The sequence below is a fragment of the Canis aureus genome, chromosome 6 (genome assembly GCF_053574225.1).
Source record: "Canis aureus isolate CA01 chromosome 6, VMU_Caureus_v.1.0, whole genome shotgun sequence".
Lineage (NCBI taxonomy): Eukaryota > Metazoa > Chordata > Mammalia > Carnivora > Canidae > Canis > Canis aureus.
In genome coordinates this window covers 14,488,471-14,512,900 of record NC_135616.1, presented here as the reverse complement: position 1 = coordinate 14,512,900, position 24,430 = coordinate 14,488,471, and the positions used below count along the sequence as shown (strand labels likewise).

The window sequence follows — 24,430 nt, the reverse complement described above, 5'->3', positions numbered from 1 at the left end:
ATAGTCACACACAAACACACACACAGAGAGAGGCAGAGACATAGGCAGAGGGAGAAGCAGGCTCCATGCACCGGGAGCCCGACGTGGGATTTGATCCCGGGTCTCCAGGATCGCGCCCTGGGCCAAAGGCAGGCGCCAAACTGCTGCGCCACCCAGGGATCCCTAAGAATAGTATTAGTAACATCTAACTTTTGAGTGATTGCTATGTGTCAGACCTTCTGTATAGTGCTGCATTATTTTATTATGACAACTCAAGTGAGGGATTTGGAGACTACTGTAGCGGTTTGTGTGAAAAATGTTGAAACACAGAACTAAAGCTGTGATTTGTTGATGAAGAGACATAAACTTGGAGAAGATACAATGAAGAACTGTAAGAGTTGATAACTGACTGGAGAAGGATCATGGGTAATTTGGGTAACTGGATAGTGGATTGACTGAGAAGGGAATACTGGAGAATTATGTTGGGAGGATTGGACCAGAAAAGATGAGCTCACTTTTGGGAAAGATTTTGAGATGGTTGCAGAATCTCCCAAGTGGAGATACTTGTTTGGTATATAATTCTATATATTGGTCTAGAGTTACAGAGAAGTTTGAACTAAGGAGATTTATTAGCCTAGTTATCCAAAGGTTTAGAAGAGATGTCCTCACCCTGGTGTTTGTAAAATGAGAGGGTAGGAGAGAGTTGTGAAGAAAACCATCACTTAAGAGTCTCGAAGAAGAGTATCTGGAAAGAGGTAAGAAGATCAGAAGAGAGTGGTAGAAACCAAGGAAGAGTTTTAAAAAGCAAGAATGGTCAGCACTATCACATTATAATTGAAGACCAAAGAATGGTCTTTACAGAGTGGTAGAGGGAGATTGGACACTGTCTACACTAATGGCCACAGTCAGACTTCAAAAGAAGTGATTCTGTAATTGTGATTTTATAAATATGCCTATGAATTTGTCAGCTGCCCTTAAATAGTTATTTGGGGTGCCTGGGTGGCTCAGTGGGTTGAACATCTGACTTGATTTTGGCTCAGGTCATTGTCTCATGGTTGTGAGATTGGGCTCCGATTGGACTCCGCATTCTATGGGGAGTCTGCTTGAGATCCTCTGTTCCTTTCCCCCTTGCACTCATGTTTGCATAGAGAAAGCTTTTAAAAAATGTCTAGTATATAGACCTTATAGGAACTACAAGTATAGGCAGGAACTACAAGGTTTTATGGGCTATGCCCTTTTCTACATGGATATGCAAATGGTTTTCTTATATATTGCAAGAATTCTTAAAAAAATCATTTTACCAGTGAGTGAAGCATGACTGTTGTTAAGGACAAGTACAATAGACATGCAGGGACATTTTAATTGTTCTTGCTTATGTTGCATGGCTGCCCAGCTGTAGTCCTGCCTAAACATATTTTACCAGGAGTTAAGATTGCTGAGTTGGTTTCTGGAGAGTGACTGCAGACATACATATGTTTTCTACCTCATTCTCATGGCTCTTGGTCATTTTGGCACATAAAGGGAAGATACTGTCTCACAATAACCCCTCCTTCCACCAGACCATTCTTGTAAAAATAAAATACACTGGACTACTTACAGAACAAAGAAGTGGTCAGAAAACAACTTATTGTTGCCTTCTCTTTCTTAGAACTTACTCTGTCGTCATAGTCACTGAAGTGTGGATGCTTAGCTCAGTACTTGATAGTGAAGAGCAGAAGTAATTTATTGTGTGAATGGCTTTAAACCTTGGCCACAGAGGCCCTTCCTGAAATCACCTTTTGTGATGGTTTCTTTCAGTGAAACCAGGCTGTTAGTGTTGGAGCAGTGTTCTCCTAGAGAAAGTTTACGGGTCAGTCTCCATGACTAAAGAGAGACCTGAGGAATATTTGTGGCCTGGATGTTGTTCCAGCTTTAGGTGGTTGAATACAGAGGTAGAACAGTCAAAGTTTCACAGCTTTTGGTCTTTCCAGTGGAGTAGCTGCTTTGGAATATGTACTGGAACGTTGGCAGTTTCTGCTTGCTCCTGAAATCTGTCACCACACTTAACAAATGTTTATCGCCCTTCCTGAGGTAAAAGGCCAGTGGTCCTTGGCCTAGAAGAGTGTTTTCATGGTTCTTTATCCAGATCTACTAGGCTAGCACTCTTCACATAATAGAACTGAAAGGCATTTTTCTGGAATAACATATTCTTAAAAGCAGGTAGTTTGGAAATAAGATGGTGATGAACACCTTCTGTCAAACTGCACAGTTCTAGCAACCCAGAGTTCTGCTTCTGAGGACACTGAAATGAGTATAGTTGCCATCTATAAAAGGTTGGGGTTATACTAGGAGTATTTCTGATACCTCTAAAATCATTTTTAGATCTGTCATCCATAATTAATGTGGAATTCTGCAAATGGGCATGGGGTGTGGATACTTTATATGTATGTATATCTTTGTAAAAGCTACAGATTTTCATTCAACAAGTATTTATTTAACATTTTCTTTGTTACTCCAGAATTGTCAAATCTTAGGTTGGATGACTCAGTGATATGTGGACTTCCTGTCTTTTTTGGACATTGCCAGTAGTAGGGAGCTCATTCCGGTTTTGAACATACCAGAAAATTAATGTGAAGGAAAATTTTTTAAGGGGGTGGGAGAGAATTTTAATACATTCACCAAATTAAATGAAAGGACAACATACTGTAGACACAACTTAAGACAATTTAGAATCATAAACAAAATGTGAGGTAGACCAACTAGTGAAATTCACCAAATTTTGGTTAAGAAAATTTTACAGTAATAAAGGAACACAGGTACCTCCTTTTCTAAAAATCACAAAAAGCAATTGCATAAATTACAGCCAAAATAATTGAATACAACAATTCTCATTCTAATTTTAGTTTACATTCAGTATTAACCTGTGTGAACTGTCCTACATGGCAAGGTTCAACAGGTCTATAGATCAATTATTATGCAGGCCTAGCAAACACATTCATACCACAATGTTCTACAGGATGGCAAGGCTTGAAGCTGAACACACCAAGGTATGTATTAACAAATCATGGTGTCCTATGCTTGTGCAATTTTATCCTTAAAGGAGAAGGACCTAACATTCTCTAAAGAATTATACTGATAAGGTGATTTTAAAAGATCCAAACCTTAGTAGTACAGGCATTGAAAAGAATAGGCAGGTCAGTTTGAATTCTCCATCATTGGGATGATGGTCTTTTGGCTTTCTTCTGGCATTTCTCTTTCACAGGGTTAAATAGTATTTAAGAGATCACAGTTAATTTGATTTTTTTTTTTTTTTTTAGAGTACAGCCCTAACATGGAGTACCTGCCTCTAAAGTTACTACTTTAAAAAACGCGCTTTAGACTTTGAAGCCATAAAGCCAGAAGAAACCCTGAGAGGCCATCTGCCCCCAAGTACAACTGTTTGGAATTATTTCAAGTATCTTATTTGCTCTATATAGTAAATATTATTGGAATATTGCACAAACAGTGGGTTTCTTGATATCTGCATTAGGCCCTTTCAACAAAACAGAAACAATTGAAATACATTCATATCTTAAATCAACCTGCTTCAAAACGTACCTCTTTACCAAAAATTCTGCTGTACTAAAATTAAGGAGTATTTTAAAGAATACATAAGGCAGATCCTCTTTGAAGGACAATTAAAAATGGGGTTTAAAGGAATTGTTCATTTCAAAATATATTTAAAGCATCATAAGTAGCTATATTAAAACCAAGAGATCTGCAAACCATTTTCAAATTAGTACATTCCATCTTTTCACTACTGTAAACTCCTTGTTATCACAAGCTAATAAAGCTGGTCAGTTAACATTTTTGTTCTAAGTAAATGCAGGCTTAGTCAGCCCCCTCTCAGTAGTTTCAGGCCAAAATAAGAGATTGATTCAAGTAAAAATGGCCATTTTAAGTGGTACGTATGGGCTAATGAGAAAAATGTGAAGAGATTGTTTAATGATGAGAACTGGAATAATAATTTAAGCAAACTTCCAATTGATTTAGTTTGTTCTAGAACATTTTCTAAAAGTCTGGTTTTGATTACAATATATGGTGAGAAATCTATAGAAACTTACACTGTTGATACTGAACAAACACCCCCTGCTGATTTTAGTGAGTCAGAGACCTTTAATGGAATCTTTCTTACTCCTCACAAAAGAATCACGGATAGGATTAAAACAGTTCTCTCCCTCTCTGGCTCTCTTTCCCATTTCAGCAATTTTTGTGGTGTTGTCTATGTAAAGGTAGCTAATACTAATTCAGTGTATCTTTTAAAGGAAGCTTCGCTTGAGGCCCTGAAAAGAATCAAACTAGTTCCACTCCACACAGAACCATAGCCTGACATTTAGCTTTGCTGGTGCCAACTGCTTAATGCCAACCAAACAGGGTGGGTATTGGGATGACTGCTAAAAGCTTCTTAATTGGTCAATTACTGAATTAGGTTACCCTTGTACAAGATTAAACCGTTCCATGTTCTCACAGACATAGTGTGCTTAGAGGCTGGAGACATTTTTAAAGAATGAAAAAAGCAAAGGAATTTCGGCAAGGAGAAACTGCATAAATGCATACAGTGCCTGCTCTGCATTTACTGATTTGTTTGTTCGGTTTAAATAGTAAACTTTTAACTCCTGTGGAAATTTTGCCAAAAGTTTCAATACATATAAGATTATAAATCTTAAACTAACACTGCACAGAGAAAGACAAAGCTACTTTTTTTTAAATACAAATATCTTCTACATTCTATCATTTCAGACCCCTGAGTAATACTGTACCAAAGTACAGATCTGAAGAGAAACTGAGGGTTCAGGCCTCAAACGTTAATCTTCAATTAATTCCACACCAGCGGTGTGAGTCTCATGTAACACATTCAGGCTAGCTAATGCCAAGAGTCCGTTTTCCCCCTAACATAGTGTAGTAGAAAAAACAATGCAAACTCCATGTTCGTTCTCCAAAGTGTATCCTCCTCAGGCTCCTGTGGCAGACCATGTCTTAAGTAATTGCATAACTGCCTAGGGTGGAGTTAACCTGAATATAAGGTCCTGACAGTGGAACTAAAGGAGAGTGATACCCCGAAAGACCTGGGTCAGATTGGGGTTGGAGGGGGCGGATTTCTTTGGAGAACAAATATGTTGCACTTTGCTCCACAGTGATTGTACTTTAAAGGAAAAAAAAATCCCAAATAATTGTTTCTGCCCCACCCTACCTAGGCATCCCTTTGCTATTTTTGGTCTTTTCAAAAGCTCATACATGGCGGCCAGTAAGAAAGTAGAGGGGCTTGTCATCGCTGCTGTTAGCGGTTTGAAACTCGTCCCGGAGGCGGAACTGCCACTCATCCTCTAGCTCTAAGCGGACAATTGTTTGGCGTAAGGAGCTTCTGTCTTGGCAGATGACACACAGGGTAGCACCTTCAGAAGAAAGGCAAAAATGCATCTTAAACTCAGGAACTGAAATTATAATAAAGAACCTACCATCTTTTTCTGATCATGTCCTTTAAGCTAACACATCTGAGAACCAACATAGAGGTAAAAGTAACCTATCACAATTATTCGTTATAATTTTATTATCTTGAGTAAGTAGTATTATAAATTCAAAAGTTTAAGAGAGTAAAGTGAAAAACCTCCCCTTCTCCTATGGTACCAATGTTCTGTGTTTCCAGTGAAGGGGTTCTGCGCCTTAGCAGCACTGGATAATTCTGTTCTGGGGGGCTATTCTGTTCTTATAAGATGGTTTAGCAGCATCCCTGGCTTCTCCTCACTATATGCCAGCAACACCCTCCAGTGTGGCAACCTAAAATGTCTCCTGCTACTGCCAATGTCCCCTGGGAGGCAACCCCCCGCCCCCCCCCCCCACAACACACTGTTCCAGGTGGATTTTATGCACATATAAATACACAGTAGCATCTATTCTTAAATTCTACGTATAAGAGAAATCCTATGGTATTTGTCTTTCTCTGACTTACTTTACTTAGGATTATATGCCCTCTAGGCCCATTCATGCTACTGCAAATGGCAAGATCTCTTTTTTATGGCTGAGTTAGTCCATTGTATAATAGATACATCTTCCTTATGCATGTATGGAGGGACACTTCGGTTGCTATCGAAAATAATGCTGCAGTGAATGTTATGGTGCATATATCTTTTGAATTAATTGTTTTGTTTTCTTTGGGTAAATCCCAGTACTAGATCATATGATTAATCCTATCTTTAGTTTTTGAGGAAATTTTATACTGTTTTCCATAGTGGCCTGTCCATGATATTCTGAATCTTACTTTCTTCACTGGCCTCAGAGGTCATCTTGTCATGATTATTTGTGATGCTTACTTTGCAGTTTGTTCTTAGTGCATACCTGCTGAAGCGACTTTACCTTCTAGACCAGAATCACAATTCATTAACCTGTTTTTATTGAAATTAGTTATTTGAGAAGAATTATTTCTCCTTACATTGCATCATTCCTTTCTTACATTAATAGTGGGAAGAACAAATTTAATGTGGTCACATTTCTGACTATTTATCTGCATTTTGTCTTGGTAAAACAACAACTTGATTCTGCCCCTGCCCCAATTAAGGAAATCCTGGCCCTGGTTTAAAAGCAAGGTATTCAATTTACTGGCAGAAACCATTGTTAAAGTGCTTTTTTATATGTTTGACCGCCCTATTTTGTCTCAGGAAACAATGGCATTCACAAGCAAAAGACACTAAGTTTGATTTACCTTTTAGAAAATTAAATTTCTTCAGAAGATCAGCACCTACAAAAGAGTCACAGAGGTACAAGAGAAGTCCACTGAAAAACACCCCTTCACAGCTGACATTGCTGGAGTGGGGTCTGGAGCTGACGTAGCATATGGCCACCTGGAATTATCAAGCAGACATAGCATGGGTATGTCAAAAAGCAAGCAAAACATCAGTACTTCAGCTGAGTGAGCCAGTACCTTCCTCTTTAGCTGTTTCAGGGTAAGGTAAAGGACATAAATTTTTTATTGAAACCTTAATAGGTTGGTTATTTAAACTCTGCACCTCTTAGTGTGCCAAATTTTAACCTACTTAAATCTTGTTTCTCTTAATAAAGGACAGTTAAGAGAGAATTAGTAGTAAGAAACAAAACAGGCCTCTCCACCTCAACATCTTTATAAAATGAAAAACTGCCTTCCACAAAGGCAGACAAGATTAAATGTTTAGAATAAGATTTTTTAATTCTTATCAATAATCAGCTTTTCATTTAGATACACTTAAATTTTCAGACAGAAGCTTCAAGCAGTATATGATTTTAAGTAGGTAGAGCCTAATGCCAGGCTTGAAATCAGAACCTTGAGATCAAGACCTGAGCTGAGATCAAGAGTTGGACACCTAACTGACTGAGCCATCTGAGTGCCCCCAGCAGTGCATGATTTTTATTTATTTTTAATTATTATTTTTTAAAATATCTTATTTGCATACACACAAGAGAGTGTGAGCAGGGGGAGAGGGAGAAGCAGATTTCCTCCTGAGCAGAGAGCTTGACACAGGGCTTAATCCCAGAACCTTTAGATCGTGACTTGAGCCAAAGGAAGCCACTTAACCAATGGTGCCCAACCAATCTCTCTCACAGGGAGAGAAGATAGTTGGGAGACCTTGAGAACAGTGAAATGGCTTAATGTGTGGACCTGGCCACTTGGGTCCAAATAACTGGTTCCTCTGCTTACTAGCTAGTAGATGACATTGAGCAGCTTCCTTCATTTTATCATATCTCCATTTCCCTGTCTGAAGAAATAACAGTAGTACCTGTTTCATAGGCCTGTCTTGTGGATAAATACTGTAAACTGCTTAGTAGGTATTCAGTGAGTGTTAGTTAGCTGCTATTAGACAACACAGTCTTACTACTACTACTATTACTACCTCTATCTAGAGCTCTGGACCCTGGGGTAGAGGAGTTTGGAAGCCTGAGTTAGACACATACCTTACAGAGATACCATAAAAAGCACCATTATACTTGATGGTTTTTAAGGTTCCTTCTACCTCTAAAATTCTACATTTCATGGTCCAACCCACAGTGTAGATTACTGAAATTTCCTAAGAAGGAGAGTGTAAAGTGTTTATACTGTTTGAATTAAAAATCAGTTTCCAGGAGGTCCTAGGGTGACTCAGTAGGTTAATCAGTTAATCTCTGCTTTTAGCTCATGTCATGATCCTGGGGTGCTATTGAGCCCTTCACTGGCTCCTTGCTCAGTGGGGAGCCTGCTTCTCCCTCTGCCCTTCCCCGCCCCCACTCATGTTCTCGCTCACTTGCTCTGCTTTTTGTCAAATAAAGAAAAAAAATCTTAAAAAAAAAAGAAAAAAATCAGTTGCCAGTATTGAATACTGTTGGATTTCAGTCTGCCAAGACTGTGTATGTCAAAACACAAGAAGGAAAAAAAGCCTAGGAGGAAAAAATTCTTTATAAAGAGGATATTATGCGTTAAGGAATAGAATGAAATATTTTTAAAACAATTCTAATAATTATAGGGGAAAGCTTAGTGCCAGAAGCCCTTAAAGTTCCAAAGGCCACCAGTAGTCAGGAGCTTAAAGGTATAAGTAGCAATTAAAAACAAAAAAACACCTGAGCGACGCCTGGGTGGCTCAGCAGTTGAGTGTCTGCCTTTGGCTCAGGGCGTGATCCTGGGATTGAGTCCCACATTGGGCTTCCTGCATGGGGCCTGCTTCTCCCTCTATGTCTCTGCTTTTCTCTCTGTGTGTCTCTCATGAATAAATAAGTAAAATCTTAAAAAACAACTGATGGAGAATTTTGAGACAGACAAGAGAAAGAATGAAAAATAGAAAACAATGGAAAAGCGAGGAATGGGAAGTGGTGACGTGACAGCCATAAAAGTCTCCTGTGATCCCCTAAATTGTTCAGGAATCACTGAGCTCCTCTTTTGCTTAAAACAGTGGCTAGGACACTGTGTGCCTCAAGAACTGTGTCTTGTGAAGAAACATCACGTGACTATAATATGGCCTGATACATTTTGGGACAGCAAGCAACTACTACTGTCCAAGGTCATAGGAGGTAGGCTTCTAGGTGGAACTGAATTCTCAGCTAAGCTTTGTGTATTTATTGGCTAACTGGAGAGTTGAAATAGGTGTGGGGAGGGACAGTTGCCATCACATCTTGTGTGAGCCTTTGCAGTATGTCACAGGCCCTTTTTTTGTCTCCATTTAAGCTTTCAAATGGGAGCTAAAATGGGAAAGAAATGATTGGAAGTGGGTAAGAAAAAAGCCCAGTACTAGCCCTCTTCCCTTTACCTCTGGTCCAATGTTAAGGTAGCAGTCAATGGCCAACACAGGACTCTTGAAGTTATGGATGGCTTTGGGGAAGAGTTTGTAGGATGCGTGCTGAAGGAATTTCTCCAGGAGAAACTGTGCAGGGGCTGCCAGCAGTGTGTGTTCACTGTCGGGAGCACAGACATACTGAAGGGGCAAGATGGGTGCTAAACTCTCAGACACCTGAAATCAAAGCCGAGATTATCATGGGAATCATGGCTGTCACTGGGTGAAATGGGCAAGGAAAAACCTCACTGCATACTAACTGTTCCCAAATAATAGCAGCACAGTGACAGGGGCAAGACTCAAATGTCAGTCTGTCATTCTTAGGTTCTCAGGTTTTTCACCTTGGGAATAGGTGGGGTCTAACCTAACACATGACAAGGGCAGGAGAAAATGAAATGTAGGCCTCTTTGAAAGTTACTGCATTTAGCAACGTTGTGAGGACTGTCAGGAAACCTTTCACAGTGCTGCTGAATACAGACGTCTTACATCCCATCCCACCAGATCCAAAAAACAAAAGCAAAGCGAGGTTTCTAAGCTCCACTGGGAATTCACATGTTATAAATGATTAGATACCAGTAAATCTCTTAACAGGTATTGATTAGTATTACTTTCTTTAAAAAGAAAAAAAAAATCTAGCAAAGGACCAGACAAGCATCTTAATTTCTCATGTATTACAGGATGTGAAAATGTTAAGATATGATGGAATTGGTAAGCCTCTAAAGAAAGGTAGATCTGTTGACTTTTCAAATCTTAAGTTTTGCTCTGGATGAATCCTCAGGGGAATGAGACTGCAAACTTGGCATTAAGAACTGACTCCCTTGTGTTACTTCCCTTTCCAGTCAAGTGATAAGTGCTTAATGCCTAATAACAGATAACGGGTATTAGTAAGAAATTGTCTTCCTCTCAACAGTAGAATCAAGCTTGCAAACTTACCATGATCTTTGGTTTAATGATAAAGTCCCTTTGCCCTCCAACCTGAACATGTTTCTTCATGAGACTGAAGTTATTAAAGCGGCAGATGAGCAGCCCACTACTATTTGTTCTCAGGTTAAAGTCAACATCTTCACAGAAATACCTAAATCATAATCACAAGGATAGGTCTCTGACTACCATACACACAACAGCTGTTAGGAGACAGACTCACATAGAATCAACCTTTCCTTCTCCCAGAGCTGGCCCTCTTAACACTGGCCTGTGAATCCCCTGAGTTGGGCATTACAGTCATTAAAAGAAGGAGAAAGTGAGATGGCTTTGGCTGCAGATATTCCAAGGGGCCTTAGGTGTTCCTGAACTGAAACAGGACTGCATAGTCTATATACTTGTGGGACCCGAATGCAGAGGTGCTCCCAGTGTTAAAATCCTGGCTGCAAACAGGATGAAACATCTGCCAAATTTAAAAGACGTGAAATAGCTACAGGATATTCTAATGACTACAGGGTTAGGGGTTGACAATAAGACAGACTTTATGGTCCTGACATTACTTGCTTGGCCATCTCGGATTTTCTAGGATGGGGATGTTATTTATTCAGGAGGCAAGACCAGGGCTAGCCTGCTCATTCCTACCTGCTGGCTTCGCCCTAAAGGATCTAGATCTCTGGAATTTACTAACATTCAGGGAAAGGGGTTAACTTCTGAATTCTGAGGATGAAAGAGTTCACCTTCAGTGGCTTATGGGTCCACACGCTGTTTGTGTCGACGTAATAGTTTTTGTCTGGGTTTTAGTTCTTGTTGAATGATGGGATAGCTAAAATATGTTTTCTAAGTATGTTGTGTTGTAATTTCTATTATTTTAAGGGTCTGGGTCCGTTTAAGGAATTATAAAGGGGCACTTTGGGGCTTGTGATACCCACTCTCCCTCCTTTTCCATAAAAAAAGAGAGAGTTTTTCAAAGACCAGAATCAGAGGAATAGACACATTATAGGGGTCAGGGCAGAAGCAATCAGTAGATGGCAGGCTTACTTGCCTCCAGGAGGCCTGACTTACCTGTTAAAGTCATACTGCACATTCTGAGTCAGGTCTATGTTAAGGAGAATAAAGTCATGCACATGGCACCTAGAAAATGGGGCTTTTAGGCTCTGAGAAGTCAGCTTGCTGCTCCATTTCTGTATGCCCAGGATTGCATAGTGGATGATTTTTGGTGTTGCTTCAATATGCTGCAAGACACTCTTCAAGGACACATTCTTACTGGAAACTCCTGCTTCCATGGGCTGGCTATGAAATATCAAGTTAGTTTAAATAAGAGGTCAGTATTACTGAAGAGAGGGTCTTTTATGAAGGGCTAACGCTACTATACAGTTTCAGTATCTGTAAAGGACGGATTTAGCTGGTTTACTTTATATTAGCCTGGAATAGAAAAGAATGTCAAGCCTAGTTTTCATGCTGCCTATCACTGCTACTTCAGCAAGCTGCCCTTCAGGATGCAGGAACTGCATCACCAGAGATGGGGCTCACCACATTCAGGCAGAGAAAGCCTGCCCATCTCAAAATGAATAACGAACAGGGCGTTCCCAAAGAGGGAGCCAGAGGTTGAAAACACATGGATATACCTCCCAGTGTGGTGATTATGGCATAATAAAGGCCTATTTGAAAACATCACTGGCTTCATATCCACAAGCGGAAACAGACACAGTGGGTGAGCTGGAAGTGTTTCAGTAGGGACGCTACTAGTATTTTGGGGCCATGTATTGCATAAGACTTCTCAGGTTTAGCATCCCCTGGTCCTCGGACCCTGTTCACTGCCCCAGAAAGGAGAACCACTGATGTTGGTCCAACCCTAATCTTAAAGGTGACAGAACTGAGACAGAGATGAAATAAATTTCCCTTTTCATCCAGGTAGTTACAAAGTAGAGCTGGGGTAAAAAAAGCAGGTCTGATTCAGAAGCCAGTGGAGTTTCTAGTGCCTTACAACAGACTTTATAGCAAGACTAAGCCACGATGCAGAAATAGTACAGGAATTAATGGCACACTGAATATCTAAATTTTAAAAAGGGTGCTAGTGAAGGTAGTCTCCTGGATAATTGTTTTGCTCTGGAAAGTTATTCCTCTCTCATTTACTTCCATGCATAACTGTAGCCACGGAAAAGATCTCCCTTAGAGCATTGGTCATACTCCCCTAGAACTGGTTGGCAAGTCCCACTACCTGCTCTGATCTTGAACACTGTGAATGTTCCACAGAACACAGGAGTCGTCCATCACAACGATGAAAGGCCAGACACACTGGCGCTTAACTCCCAGTTCTTCCAGGCGGTTCCTCTCCAGTTCCAGATTGTGATAGGACAGCTCCTTAATGAGAAACCTGGCAGCACCTGGAAGGCAGCATAACCACAGCTGTACTGTCTTCACTCTGGCTTGACCCAAAGCCCCCAGACAGCTGCTCACATTCTTTACACAGGCATGCCTATTCACGTGACCATGCAGGGTGGGAGGGACAACCAGTTGTTCAGAGCAGTGTTCTCAAACGAGTAAAAATGAGAACCACTGAAGCAGTCTGTTTAAAATGCTGATTCCTGGAACCCATGATGGGTCTGATGAAGGGCCACAAACTAGAGCAGTCTTTGATGATGCAGATGATTCATGAACTACACTTTGAGGGGTACTGCAAGAATCCAGTTTCTCTGATGGGACAAAGGATACCACATCAGGGAAACACTTATTACTGGTTAGTTCCTTTTGCAGTCATGATAAGACATGTTCTCAGTCTTCGAAGCAGCCACTTGCCTGTCCTGCTGTAGGAAGTAGCCAGGGTGGCAGTACGTGGACGTGCTGCTTATACTAACGTACCCCCTGCTTTAAGATACTTTTAGGAGATTAACAGCAATGTCTTCTTTGAAGAAGATTCTGGAAACCGGCATCCTTTTCCTGGATGGCTTTTTTGCAAGAGGCAGTATGATATGGTAAAAGACCAGAGCCAAGCTGCCTACATTTAAATCCTGATTCTACCACTTTCTAGCTGTGTGACAAAAAGTAAACTCCCCTATGCCTTGGCTTCTCCAGTTGTAAGAAGACATGATAATGTCCACTTCACAGGATTGTTGTATGGTGCTCAGGACAGTGCCTAATATGTGGTAAGTACAAGGTTTTAGAGATTATTAAGATGTTGATCATCAGATCCATTCATGATGTTGCAAATGGCAAGATTTCATTCTTTTTATGACTGAACCATATTCTGGTGTGTGTGTGTGGGTGTGTGTGTGTATATATATATATAGTATCTTTTTCATCTATTGATGGACACTTAGCATTATTTATAATAGTCAAATTGTGGAAGTAGCCTAAGTCCAATAAGCCAGTCAGAGAAAGACAAATACCATACTTGTAGGTAGAATTTAAGAAACAAAATGAATGAAGGAAGGAAGAAAAAAAAGACAAACCAAAAAATAGACTTAACTAAAGAGAACAAACAGATGGTTACAGGGAAAGGGAGGTGGAGATTGGGTGAAATAGGTGAAGGGAATTAAGAATGCACTTATCTTGATGAGCACTGAGTAATATATGGAATTGTTGAATCACTATATTGTACACCTAAGATAAATATAATTCCATATGTTAACTACACTAGAATTAGGATTTAAAAAAAAAACAGATAATCATTATCACAACCAAATTTTACGAGTGGGCCATCCAAAAATGAAATGTACGTAATGAAGAGGATAAAATTATTAAATCTATGGAGGAACCAGAAGAGCAGTTTGAGCAGATCAGGGGTACTATTAGGGATTTAGGGAAATCTACCTTCCAAGAGTATGTGTATAATACTTTGTATTCTCAAAATATGAGAGGCCCACAACTAACACTGTAATGGTAAAAGACTGAAAGCTTTTCATCTAAGAACAAGACAAGGATGCCTACCATTACCATTTCTGTTTAATACAGTACTGGAAAACTTAGCCAGAGTGATTATGCAAGAAAAAGAAATAAGGCACTCAGGTTGGAAAGGAAGAAGTAAAATTATCTGTAGGCAGCATGTCCTTATATGTATGTAGAAAGCCATAAATATCACACACAAACTGTTAGAAATAATAAAAGTGAATTTGCCAAAGTTGCAGATACAAAACTAAAAAAATCAGTTGTGTCTCTATACACTAACAATAATCTAAAAGGAAAAATTAAAACCATTCCATTTACAGTTGCATCAAAAAGAATAAAATGCTTAGGAATAAACGTTTAATCATATATATGAAAGACCTGTACGTGAAAAAGTACAAAACATTGCTGAAAGAAGATAAAGATGATACAAGTAAATGGAAAGACGTCCATATTCATAGATTGGAAGATGCAATATTGTTGAGATGTCAATATTACTCAAAGTGATCTTCAGATTTAATGCAATCCCCAAGATCTTAATGATATGCATGTGTGCATAAATTAAAAAAAAAAATCCATCCTTAAATTCATGTGGAATCTTAAGGGACCCTTAATAGCCAAAGCAACCTTGAAAAAGAACAAAGTTGGGAGGTCTCACAGCTGGCTGATTTCAAAACCTACCATAAAATGACAGTTATCAAAACTCATACAGTGGGATAAGAGTACAGAGCCCATCAGTATGCCCTTGTGGTTTTGGCCCAGCCCTAAGGGCCTGTATGGTCAAATGATTTTTGACAGTTTCTTCAATAGATGGTATTAGAAAACCTGGATATTCACATGCAAAAGAATGAGGCTGGATCTTTACCTTACACTACCTAAAACTAAAATGGATCAAAGATCTAAATGCAAGAGCTAAAACCATAAAACTTAGAAGAAAACAGACAAAAAACTTGCTGTTGTATGTAGCAAAGATGTGTTGGACAGGACACCAAGAGTACAGCCAACAAGAAAAAAACTGGACTGCATCAAAATCTCAAATTTCTGAGCAAAGAATGAGAGAAAACATTTTCAAATCATTAGAAGTATAAGATCGAGAATATATAAAGAACTTCCATAAGTCAACAACAACAAAACTAAACAGGGAAAGGACTGAATAGACTGTCTAAAGTAAATCTACAAATGGCCAAGAAGCACATGACAAAATGCTCAACATCACTAATCATTAGGGAAATGCAAATCAAATCACAGGAAGATAGCATCTCCTGTGCATTAGGATGGCTACTATCAAAAAATAAGCAAACAAAAAATTTTCCCCAAACTCAAGACAGACAAAAATCAGAAAATATTTATTGCTAAGGATGTGAAAAAACATTTTGCGTTGTTGGTAGGAATGTAAAATGATACAGCCGTTATGGAAAACAGTATGTCAGTTCCTCAAAAAAATAAAAACAGAATTACCAAATGATTCAGCAATTCCACTTCTGAGTATATACTCAAAAGAATTGAAATCTGGGTTCTTGAGGAGATACTTGTACATCTGTGTTCATAGCATTATTCACAAGTGTCCCATCAGTGGATGAATGGATAAAGAAAATGTGTAATATTACTCAGCCTTAAAATTAGGAAGGAAATTCTGACCATGCATGACGTAGATGAACCTTAAGAACATTTTGCTTAGTGAAATAAGCCAGGCACAAAAGGACAAATACTGTATGATCAAGCTCACACAAGGTACCTCAAGTAGTCAAATTCAGAGAGACAGAAAGAACGGTCCTTGCCAGCCAAAGGGGGATAGAAGGGGTTAATCTTCAATGATGTGGAGTTTCAGTTTTGCGAAATGAAGAGAGTTCTGGAGATTAGTTGCAAAACAATGTGAATATGTTGAATGCTACTGAACTGTACACTTAAAAATGGCTAAGATGGTAAATTTGATGTTCTGTTTTTTTACAAATAAATAATTTGCATGTATTTCATTTTCATATATGTTAGTTTCTCCTCAAATTATTACAAAATGACAAAACTGGCAGCAAATCTAGTCAGATCTGTGATGAGGAAATTCACCTCAGGATCGGTAAGGCACAGAAGGGGGTAATTTGAGGATCATAATCACATGGAAAAATACTTGAGTTAGTTTGGGGATATGTGGTTTTGGAGAGGACAGAGAACCAGAAATATGTAAAAACCTTAATTCACTTGACATAAAGTGATAAACATGGAAAACTATTCAAAACCAGTTTTTGAACGAATTTTTATCCCTTATTAAGGCTAAAGTTTAAGGACATGAAAAGAAAGGGAAGGGAGAACAAGAAGAGAAGACACTTTAAATGGAAGGAAGGGAGAGAGATGGACATATCAGCAGAGGGATAGACAGAGTAGGGGGTGGGGAGGAAAGGGGAGGCCCTGGAGAGGAGGAGTGTAGATTGAGAGAAACTACTTAGGTCTCATCTGCATTTGCTCTGGTTCTGGGCCCTCTAATGTGTCAATTAGCAGCTTTTATCTTCAGCCCTTCCGGGACCGCACGGGGTCAGACACCCACAGGAGCAGATGGGGAAGAGCCACCATGCAGGAAGTGCCCAGACACACCTCTGAATCCAACTGGAGGTTCCCTGCCTCCCACAGCTCTGTCACGTGCTCAGATAACCATGTGCCCCTTTCCTGACTCAAGGGCCCATTGCTCTTAATCTCCATGGAGAAAGGCAGGAAAGACTTCTTCCAGGCGCTTTTAAGAAGACCGCCATAGGCCGTAATGATGCTTCCAATTTCTGGTTGTACAGAACCAACCCCCTTGGAACTTGACGTGTGCCTTTAAAATGATTAGCAAGGCCTTGGGCACACCTCCATGTCCCTCCCGAGCACAGTGAACCGCTGGCTCCCTTCCTTCTCACTGTTCCATTCCTGCTGTGGTGGGTGCAGCCCCGGAACACTGGGAGGAACCCGAAACCCTGCCCGGGCACTCTACACCAAGGACTTTTTCAGTCACTAGCCCTCAGAAGTTAGCAATTCTGAAAAACTGCAGATAAGGAAAAGGAAAACTCAAATTTAAAGAACCACCAAAAGTCCTTTGGTCAGGAGGACAAGACTTCAGAGGCAGGAGAACCTTTGACAGTCTCATGTCTGGAAAATGGAGTTCACTATCTCTCTCCACCCCTCCCTGCGTCCCAGGGGCCCCTTACCCACGCCTGCGTTATTGAACATGCCAGGAAGCACCAGCATGATGTGGTTGGGCCAGTACTTGCGGTACAGTGGCATCTCATATTCTTTGACCACCAGAAGATGCAAGTGGCTGATGCCCTCCATGGCGTGAAAAAGGTTTAGGAGTCCATGCTCATGGCGACCACTGGAAGGAGTGAAAATAGGGCTCTTGACTGCATTCAAATTCTGCTGAAAGGGAAAAAGAAAAGAAAAGAAAAGAACCAGAGACCAAAAAGGGAAATTAAAACCCTTAGATTTGAGAAGTTTAGAGAACCTGATCTAGTACCTTGGGCCCATCAGTCTGAAAGCAGCATTAGCACCCAGACACTGTCACCCACCTTGTCTGAAACCAGCGGCAGCCGCATGCTCTCCAGGTGTTTGCCCTGCTTGCTGAAGACAAAATGACTCTCTTTGGATTTGGGAATGATGAAATAGAGCTGCACCTCCTCTCCCAGCATAGAGGAAGAGAATGTGAATGCATGAAGGGTGGAGTCAGACATCTGTATTTGTAAAGAAGAAAGGAAGGGGATGTAAGTGAACTTCTAGACCACCTGTTAAGGTTGTTTTTGAGGTAAGCAAACTAACCTGAACATGCACATGCCACCAGACCAGGCTGTGCCTATAACGTCAAAAGAGTTGGAAAGGCAAACACTTCATCCTTTAGTAGCCACCACTGACCTGAGAGCCAAGCATCTTGCCCCTACATAGCTTCTCTGCGGGTAGAGAAGTTTCTGTTGCTTGCACTGTCTTTGGGTTCCTCATGTTCTTAGAACCACTACTGCTCAATCTTACGCAGAGGTTAAATATCCCTATGAGATGTCCTGCTCTCTGAACATTTTCAAAGGTGCCCAGTTATAGGGGGGAAATTACTCCCATCTAAATGGATCAGGCTAAGTGAATATCATTTTTCTAAGTAAAATATTACGGCCAACATCGCTAAAATGCCTCTGTGGCCCCACCTTTCCTGGTTATAGTAGAAGCTGAAGAAGTTTGAACAGCCACTTAGCCTAGAACTTTTCCAGGAAAAGACCATTTAACTTATTGAAACCAAATATAAATCTAACTTATTTTTAAAACTGCCAGAAAGTTGGAGTACCTGGCTGGCTCAGTCAGTAGAGCATGTGAGTTGATTTTTGGAGCCACGAGTTCAAGCCCCAAGTTGGGTGTAGAGCTTGAAAAAAAAAAAAAGTAAATTCTTTTTGCAATGAAGTTCACATGCTCGGGGTGCTGGGTGGCTCAGTTGGTTAAGTGTTTTGTTTGTTTCAGGTCATTATCTCAGAGTTGTGGGATGGAGCCCCATTAGGGCTCTGTGTTCAGCATGGAGCCTGCTTGGGATTCTGTGCCTTCCACTCCCTCTGCCCCCCCCCCCCCCCCCCGCCGAAAATAAGTACATCTTTAAAAAAATAATGGAGTTCACATGCTCTCTCAGTAACCCAGCTCAGTGAATAATTATATAAAAGTCTTTATGTGCTTTATAGTACAGATAGTATTTGGCTTTATTGAAAGGATAGCATCAATTTTCAGCAGCAGCTAAAATTCAGGTAGATTTCCCAATAGTTTTAACCTAAATATTACATTTCATAGGAAAATAGTATTGTTATTCTTCCCTTAAATTCTAGTTCATTCTGCTTGTGCACAAGTGTGAGATTACTTATATTACATTCTATGATTACAATCATAGAAACTATATAAACAGGATTTTTTATGTTTTCTAAAATCTTATGATTTATAGACCAGGGACTTGGTCTATAAATATATAGACCAATATATAATAGCTTCTTATATTTTGTAAAGCATTGTGAGTGGATTATAAACTACCCACCCAAAATTTTCAGGAACATCAAGAAAACAAATGGGACAAAGAAAAGTAACTTGTATTAGAAGAGCAGGATGACCAATCCAGTTTTTCAGTATATTCCTTCTAGCGCCTTGTGGGAAAAGGGTGAAGACCTGGTCCTCCAGAGCAGAAAGCAAGTTTGGGGTGGGGGGAAGTCCAATCAGCATGTCCTACAGGAAGGAAGAGTTGTTCTAGGTGTTCAGAATCAAGTCATAAAAATCAAGAAGCTAACGTGGGAGAAAGCCATATAGAACTTATTCCCCACATAGGCTCTGGATTCCTGTCATTTGCTCCCTTCCTCACCTTTTGTGTTTACAGATGCTCTGGCCGGAAAGAAACCAAAGACTGTGGGGTATTGGCTCACCTTCTGTGTTCCTACCTCTCACATCTCTCTAAATAAAAGATCAATATTGACTCTTGACTCCTCTTTATGCCTATGGATCGAAACCACTCCGCACTGGAGTAAGAAGAGGACTCAGTCCTGGCAAATCAGCAGACCTGTTCACGGTTCAAAGGGCACACATCCTATGGATTTGTTAGACAAGGGGCACCATTTTTGTCAACAACACAAAGGCAGTGGTGGTGGTGGGGGGAGATCCTTTCACCAAATATACCATAATATCTAGTTTTTTTTCAGGATCACAATGGCTAACCTAAACATGACATATGTAACCACTTTGAAGTGACTTCAGACACAAAAACTCAAGGTTCTTTCTCTTCCTTCTCCTCCTCCTGCCCACAGTCCGAATAAGCTAAGAAGTCATTTTAATTAATTGCTTCACACATTTTGCTCACCAATGACTGACTGGCTCCATCTCATAAATCAGGTCGCCTCTATCTAGGGCCTGAAATCGGGAGCCTAATTTTTAACATCTTATAAGAAAATCCATGTTGGGTAACAGGCAAGGACAAGGGGGCCACACCTGGGCAGCAGAGGTGAAGTCCATGTACTGGTGGCACTGCTCGCAGTGGTGGAAAGTGTTGTAGGCCGCATACTTGGTCAGCATCATGGACATGGTTCCTCGTTTCCTGGGCTCCTCGGCTTTGGAATCCTTTATTGCTTCTGCATATAAAGGGGCAAAAAAAACCTTGCCATGTTATGCATGGAGCCCCTACTCCAGAAAGTCCCCCACTCCCCGAAAGGCTCTTCCATGGATTCTGTAAATTTATGCCCTGAAAGTCAGGTATGAAAAGTAACAGGTGATAAATACATGTGTGAGAAGAGAAAAGTAGAGAGGAGCATCCTTTAAACTCTCTCACCATGAAACTGCCCCACGCTTCCTGCCTCGATGTAGCTGCCCCTCGACCTCGACCTTCAGAGAGGCCCACCTCGCTCTGTTTGCACTGACCTTGTTTGACTCCTGCCAGCTTCTCTGTATACACCAGGCTCATCAAACTGTACTTGGGATCGTGCACACTGACGTCAAAGGGCATTTTACTGAAGCTCTCGATGTCTGGCCAGGGCTCCCCCTCTGACTGGCTGACTTCACTGCTTTCGCTGTGATCTGGGGCAAAAAGAAAGAAAGTGCGCAGAGCAGGTACACTGGCTGGCCTCCCAGCCTCCCTCCCAGGTGTCAGCGCGAGAGGTTTTATGAAACATGAATCCCAGATGGGTGGACAAAGGCATTTCTGAAAAATGATCTCCCATGTCCCAGGGCAGAGGGGCCCCCAGAATTATCCCTGCAGGCCCACGCTGGGAGGGACCCCCTGGCCCCAACGTTAACCTCTACGCATCTGGTCGACAGCCCCCTCCCGCTGTCTAGACTAGATCAACTAGTCTCCCATCCCAGCTGCCCAAATCACCTTAAAAGCTTATTTAGAAAAAAAAAAAAAAAAAAAGCTTATTTAGTTTTGGGTGACCTAAATTCTTCACAGTTTTAGCTGCAGGGTTTTATGATACTGACAGCCTAAGAGATTTTAGGGATGCATTGAGCAAGATTCCCAGTGTCTGCTGCATGAGAATCACCTAGGAGCTTGTAAAAAAAAAAATCCCTGTGCTTAGGCCACCACCCCCACAATCTCCTTTAGTACCCAGACACCTATCACGGCATTTAAAGCTGCTTAAGTGGCTCCAATTTGCAGTAGCCCTAGGTCTGAATCCAGGCTGCCCCTCACTACTTTACACCTGCAGGTACTGCCATCAGCCTCCAGGGACCCTGGGTTATTGTAAGGATTCCGTTGAAAGTGCTTAGTGGCAGGCTCATGGTGGGTGTCCAATAGAGAATATTTATTGATACTGATAAAATTCATAAGATCCAAAAGCTTAAGACAACTTTCCAAGGGAGAAAGAGAAAAGCTTAAAAAAAAGCCTAAAGATTACAAGTACAGCTACTATAAAACTCTTTTTAAAAATATAAATAAATATAAATAAAATATAAATTTGGGGCACCTAGGTGGCTCAGTGGTTGAGTTTTTGGCTCAGGTCATGGTCCCGGGGTCCTGGGATCAAGTCTCACATCAGGCTCCCTGCGGGAAGCCTGACTCTCCTTTGCCTATGTCTCTGCCTCCCTCTCTAGGTCTCTCATGAATAAAAAAATAAAAAAATACCCAAAGCTTGGAGCACCTGGGTGGCTCAGTGGTTGAGCATCTGCCTTCAGCTCAGGTCATGGTCCAGGCTCCCTGCTCAGTGAGGAGTTGTCTTCTCCCTCTGTCCCCCCAGCCCCTGCTGCTGGTGCTCACACTCTCTTAAATAAAATCTTTAAAAAATAAAACCCAAAGTTTATTCTAGTTTTTTTTTAAAGATTTTATTTATTTATTTATTCATAGACAGAGAGAGGCAGAGACACAGGGAGACGGGCTTCCATGCAGGGAGCCCGACGTGGGACTCGATCCTGGGTCTCCAGGATCACACCCCAGGCTGCACGCGGCGCCAAACCGCTGTGCCACCAGGGCTGCCCTAGTTTTTTTTTTTTTTTTTTTTTTTTTTAATACTGTCATGTCTCTCCAGAGCACCATCATGTTCATCTGCACTAAAACCAGGTAGAAGGAATAGAGCCAAAGTAATAGGACTTGTCACTACACAGGCCAGGTTTGCCTGTCACACTTGTGAAGGTTCTCACACAGCGAGTAAAGCCCAAGAGCAGTGCAGCGGAATCTGAGGAGAAAATTAAAGGTGCCATTCTCTTGAACCCAGGGGCTTTGCGGGAAGGTTGGTGAGGTGACAGGTCCCTCATCCCTAGTCTGTCCAGCTCTGCCTTTGCCCCAGCTCTTGGTTCCAGCCTCCTCCAGGCAGCCCTGAGTGTTTCAAGGCCAACTTAGAGCTCTGGGTCCCCTGTGTGGTGGGCCTGGGTGTCTGGTGCAGCTCAGGCTGGGGACACCAACAAGAAGAGGCAATGGGAAGATGGGATTGTGTGTGTGTGTGATCATGAATATGAGCTGGCAAGGAGTGGAAATGGGGCTGAAAGTGATAAGATGATTAAATGTGGCTGATTTTGCCCAGTCTTGCTCTGAACCCAACTAGTCCCTTGGGCGTGTCCCAGAGTAGGTCCAACTCTTTAGAACAAGCAAGTGGGAGGAGATCCGAGGGCCAGTCTGACAGAAGATGCCAAAGCCTTTCCGTTTTCCAGACTCCTCCTCTCTGAGCGGCTGGGAAGAGCTTCCACCCGATGACCTCTGCTGCCCCACCCCGTCCCCTCCAGCTCCGGCCACTGCTCCACGACGTGAAGCCGCAGTTTGGAGGCGCCGCCGCCCTTAGCTACAGAGCTGGTGCAGGCCGATCCCTGCTCACTCTCCGGCTCTGCTGGACCTTCCCACAGGTGACCGCTGGGGGCAAGGGCTGGGAAGGGGGATCCAGGGGAGGAATGGGAGATGATCCTCCTAAAAGCCAGCGCCCACGGGCCTGTGAAGCAGTAGCTCCTGGTCTTACTGCGGACGTGAAGGGGTTTGCCTGTGGCGCTAGGTTTCGGGTCCGCACAAGGTTCTGATTTCAGGATAGTGACCCACAGACCTTCGCTCAGAGCCCGCGGTTAAAACAGAAGCTCCTCCCTCTGGGAAACCGGCGAGTGTCAAACACCCCCGGGACCCTAAGCAGAACGCCGCCCGTCTAAGCAACCAGTGCCCCCACTAGGGCTTTGGAAGAGGCCTCTTCGCCCTGCGTCCCGCGGGGCACGGCGAGGGGAGGCCCACAAGCGGAAGACGAGCGGCCACAGCGCGCCCTGGCCTCGGGGTAGCCCGGCGGTGACGGCGTCTCCCATCCCTGCCCGCGCCGGGTTCAGGACTCACCCGTGTTGATCTCCCCCTCATCATACACATCCACCTCCAGGAGCCTGATGAGCATGCGGAAGAGGATCCTAAGGAACTGTAAATAGGAGCCGGTCTTTCCCACCTGTTGGAAGGATTTTTAATTGGGGAGGGGGGGGGGAAGAGAGACGAGGTTTCACACCTGGGCTCCGGGGTCTCTGCCCCCGAGAGGCTCGCGGCTCGGGGCCGGGGGGGGGGGGGCCTACCTGGGGGGGGCCGGTGAGCAGCAGCCGCCGGGGGTGGCAGGTGCGCGCGCCCGAGGCGGGGTCGGGCTGGTTGCTGAAGTCGGCGTGGTGCTGCCGGGCCGAGGTCCACTGCCGGTAGTAGAGGGACTGCTCCTCGCTGCTCATGTCCTTGTGCAGCAGCGGCCGCAGGGCGCTCACCCAGGCCACGTCGGCGTGCGGCAGCAGCGAGGAGGACGCGGGCGGCTTGCCTCCCCGCGGCGCGCCCAGCAGGCTGTAGGCCGCCTTGGACAGGATCACGACGGGCGGCAGGGCGGCGTGCAGGCCCCGGCAGCCGCGGGGCGCCTGTCCCGGCCACGGCAGCGCGCGGGCGCCCGACGACGACGGCGGCGGCTTGGAGGTGGAGCTGCTGGCCAGCTGCGGGCCCAGGGAGTCGCACTCCTGCTTCAGCGTCTCCCCGGCGCCCGCTGAGCCCGCGGACACCCCTTCGTCCAGCCCCACGCTGTTGGCCGGGCTCTGGAAGCCGGGCGTCAGGGACAGCTTCTGGGACTTGTCGGCCGTGCTCGAGGAGCTCACCCCGTTCTCCATGATGGAGCCTGAAAGAGGCCGGGCACAGCCATCAGCGCGGCCGGTTGCTCCTTCTGGCTCCCTCCCGGCGCTGGCCCGGCCGCCTCTCCTCTCCAGATCCCGCCTGCTTCCCGCCGCCTTCCCTGGGCCCGGTGCTCAGGGCGGCCTCGCGCTCCTTCCCTAAATCCTTCCCCAGTCTTCGTGCATAGTAAGTTATTAACCTCTCCTCGGCCCTCATTTGGATCTGCCTTCGGAGCTATTCCAGGACCTGACCCACGCAGGCTCCACGTTCAAGTCCTGTTCCAGGACACCTGCCTCCTCGTGGGGCCCGAGAGTCTCACACTTCT

At 43.0% G+C, this 24,430-nt stretch overlaps 2 protein-coding genes across 10 annotated transcripts in view; one reads left to right on the top strand and one right to left on the bottom strand.

Annotated features, from left to right (window-relative positions):
- Positions 1–3,538, top strand: part of ESCO1 (establishment of sister chromatid cohesion N-acetyltransferase 1) — a 73,156-nt gene extending 69,618 nt beyond the window's left edge. For all 3 annotated transcript variants that reach the window (XR_013381250.1, XM_077900228.1, XM_077900226.1), the window contains one exon: positions 3,276–3,538. Coding sequence is in view for 1 of the 3 variants with exons in the window: in XM_077900228.1 (XP_077756354.1) it covers positions 3,276–3,288 (13 nt within the window). In the remaining 2 variants the exon portion in view is untranslated. The remainder of the gene's footprint in view (positions 1–3,275) is intronic.
- The window catches only part of GREB1L (GREB1 like retinoic acid receptor coactivator), a 269,481-nt gene that overhangs the window by 9,695 nt on the left and 235,356 nt on the right, over positions 1–24,430 (bottom strand). For 3 of the 7 annotated variants that reach the window (XM_077900218.1, XM_077900223.1, XM_077900219.1), the window contains 12 exons: positions 23,541–24,112; positions 23,317–23,419; positions 20,445–20,600; positions 20,019–20,158; positions 17,597–17,758; positions 17,240–17,447; positions 12,403–12,568; positions 11,247–11,474; positions 10,197–10,338; positions 9,240–9,440; positions 6,695–6,833; positions 3,195–5,390 (listed from right to left, as the gene is read on the bottom strand). In XM_077900218.1, coding sequence (XP_077756344.1) covers positions 5,227–5,390; positions 6,695–6,833; positions 9,240–9,440; positions 10,197–10,338; positions 11,247–11,474; positions 12,403–12,568; positions 17,240–17,447; positions 17,597–17,758; positions 20,019–20,158; positions 20,445–20,600; positions 23,317–23,419; positions 23,541–24,112 — 2,381 coding nt within the window. In that variant the 3' untranslated portion in view covers positions 3,195–5,226. Of the gene's footprint in view, positions 1–3,194; positions 5,391–6,694; positions 6,834–9,239; positions 9,441–10,196; positions 10,339–11,246; positions 11,475–12,402; positions 12,569–17,239; positions 17,448–17,596; positions 17,759–20,018; positions 20,159–20,444; positions 20,601–23,316; positions 23,420–23,540; positions 24,113–24,430 lie in introns of those variants that run through there. The other 4 variants (XM_077900221.1, XM_077900220.1, XM_077900222.1 and 1 more) reach the window with 3 other exon arrangements.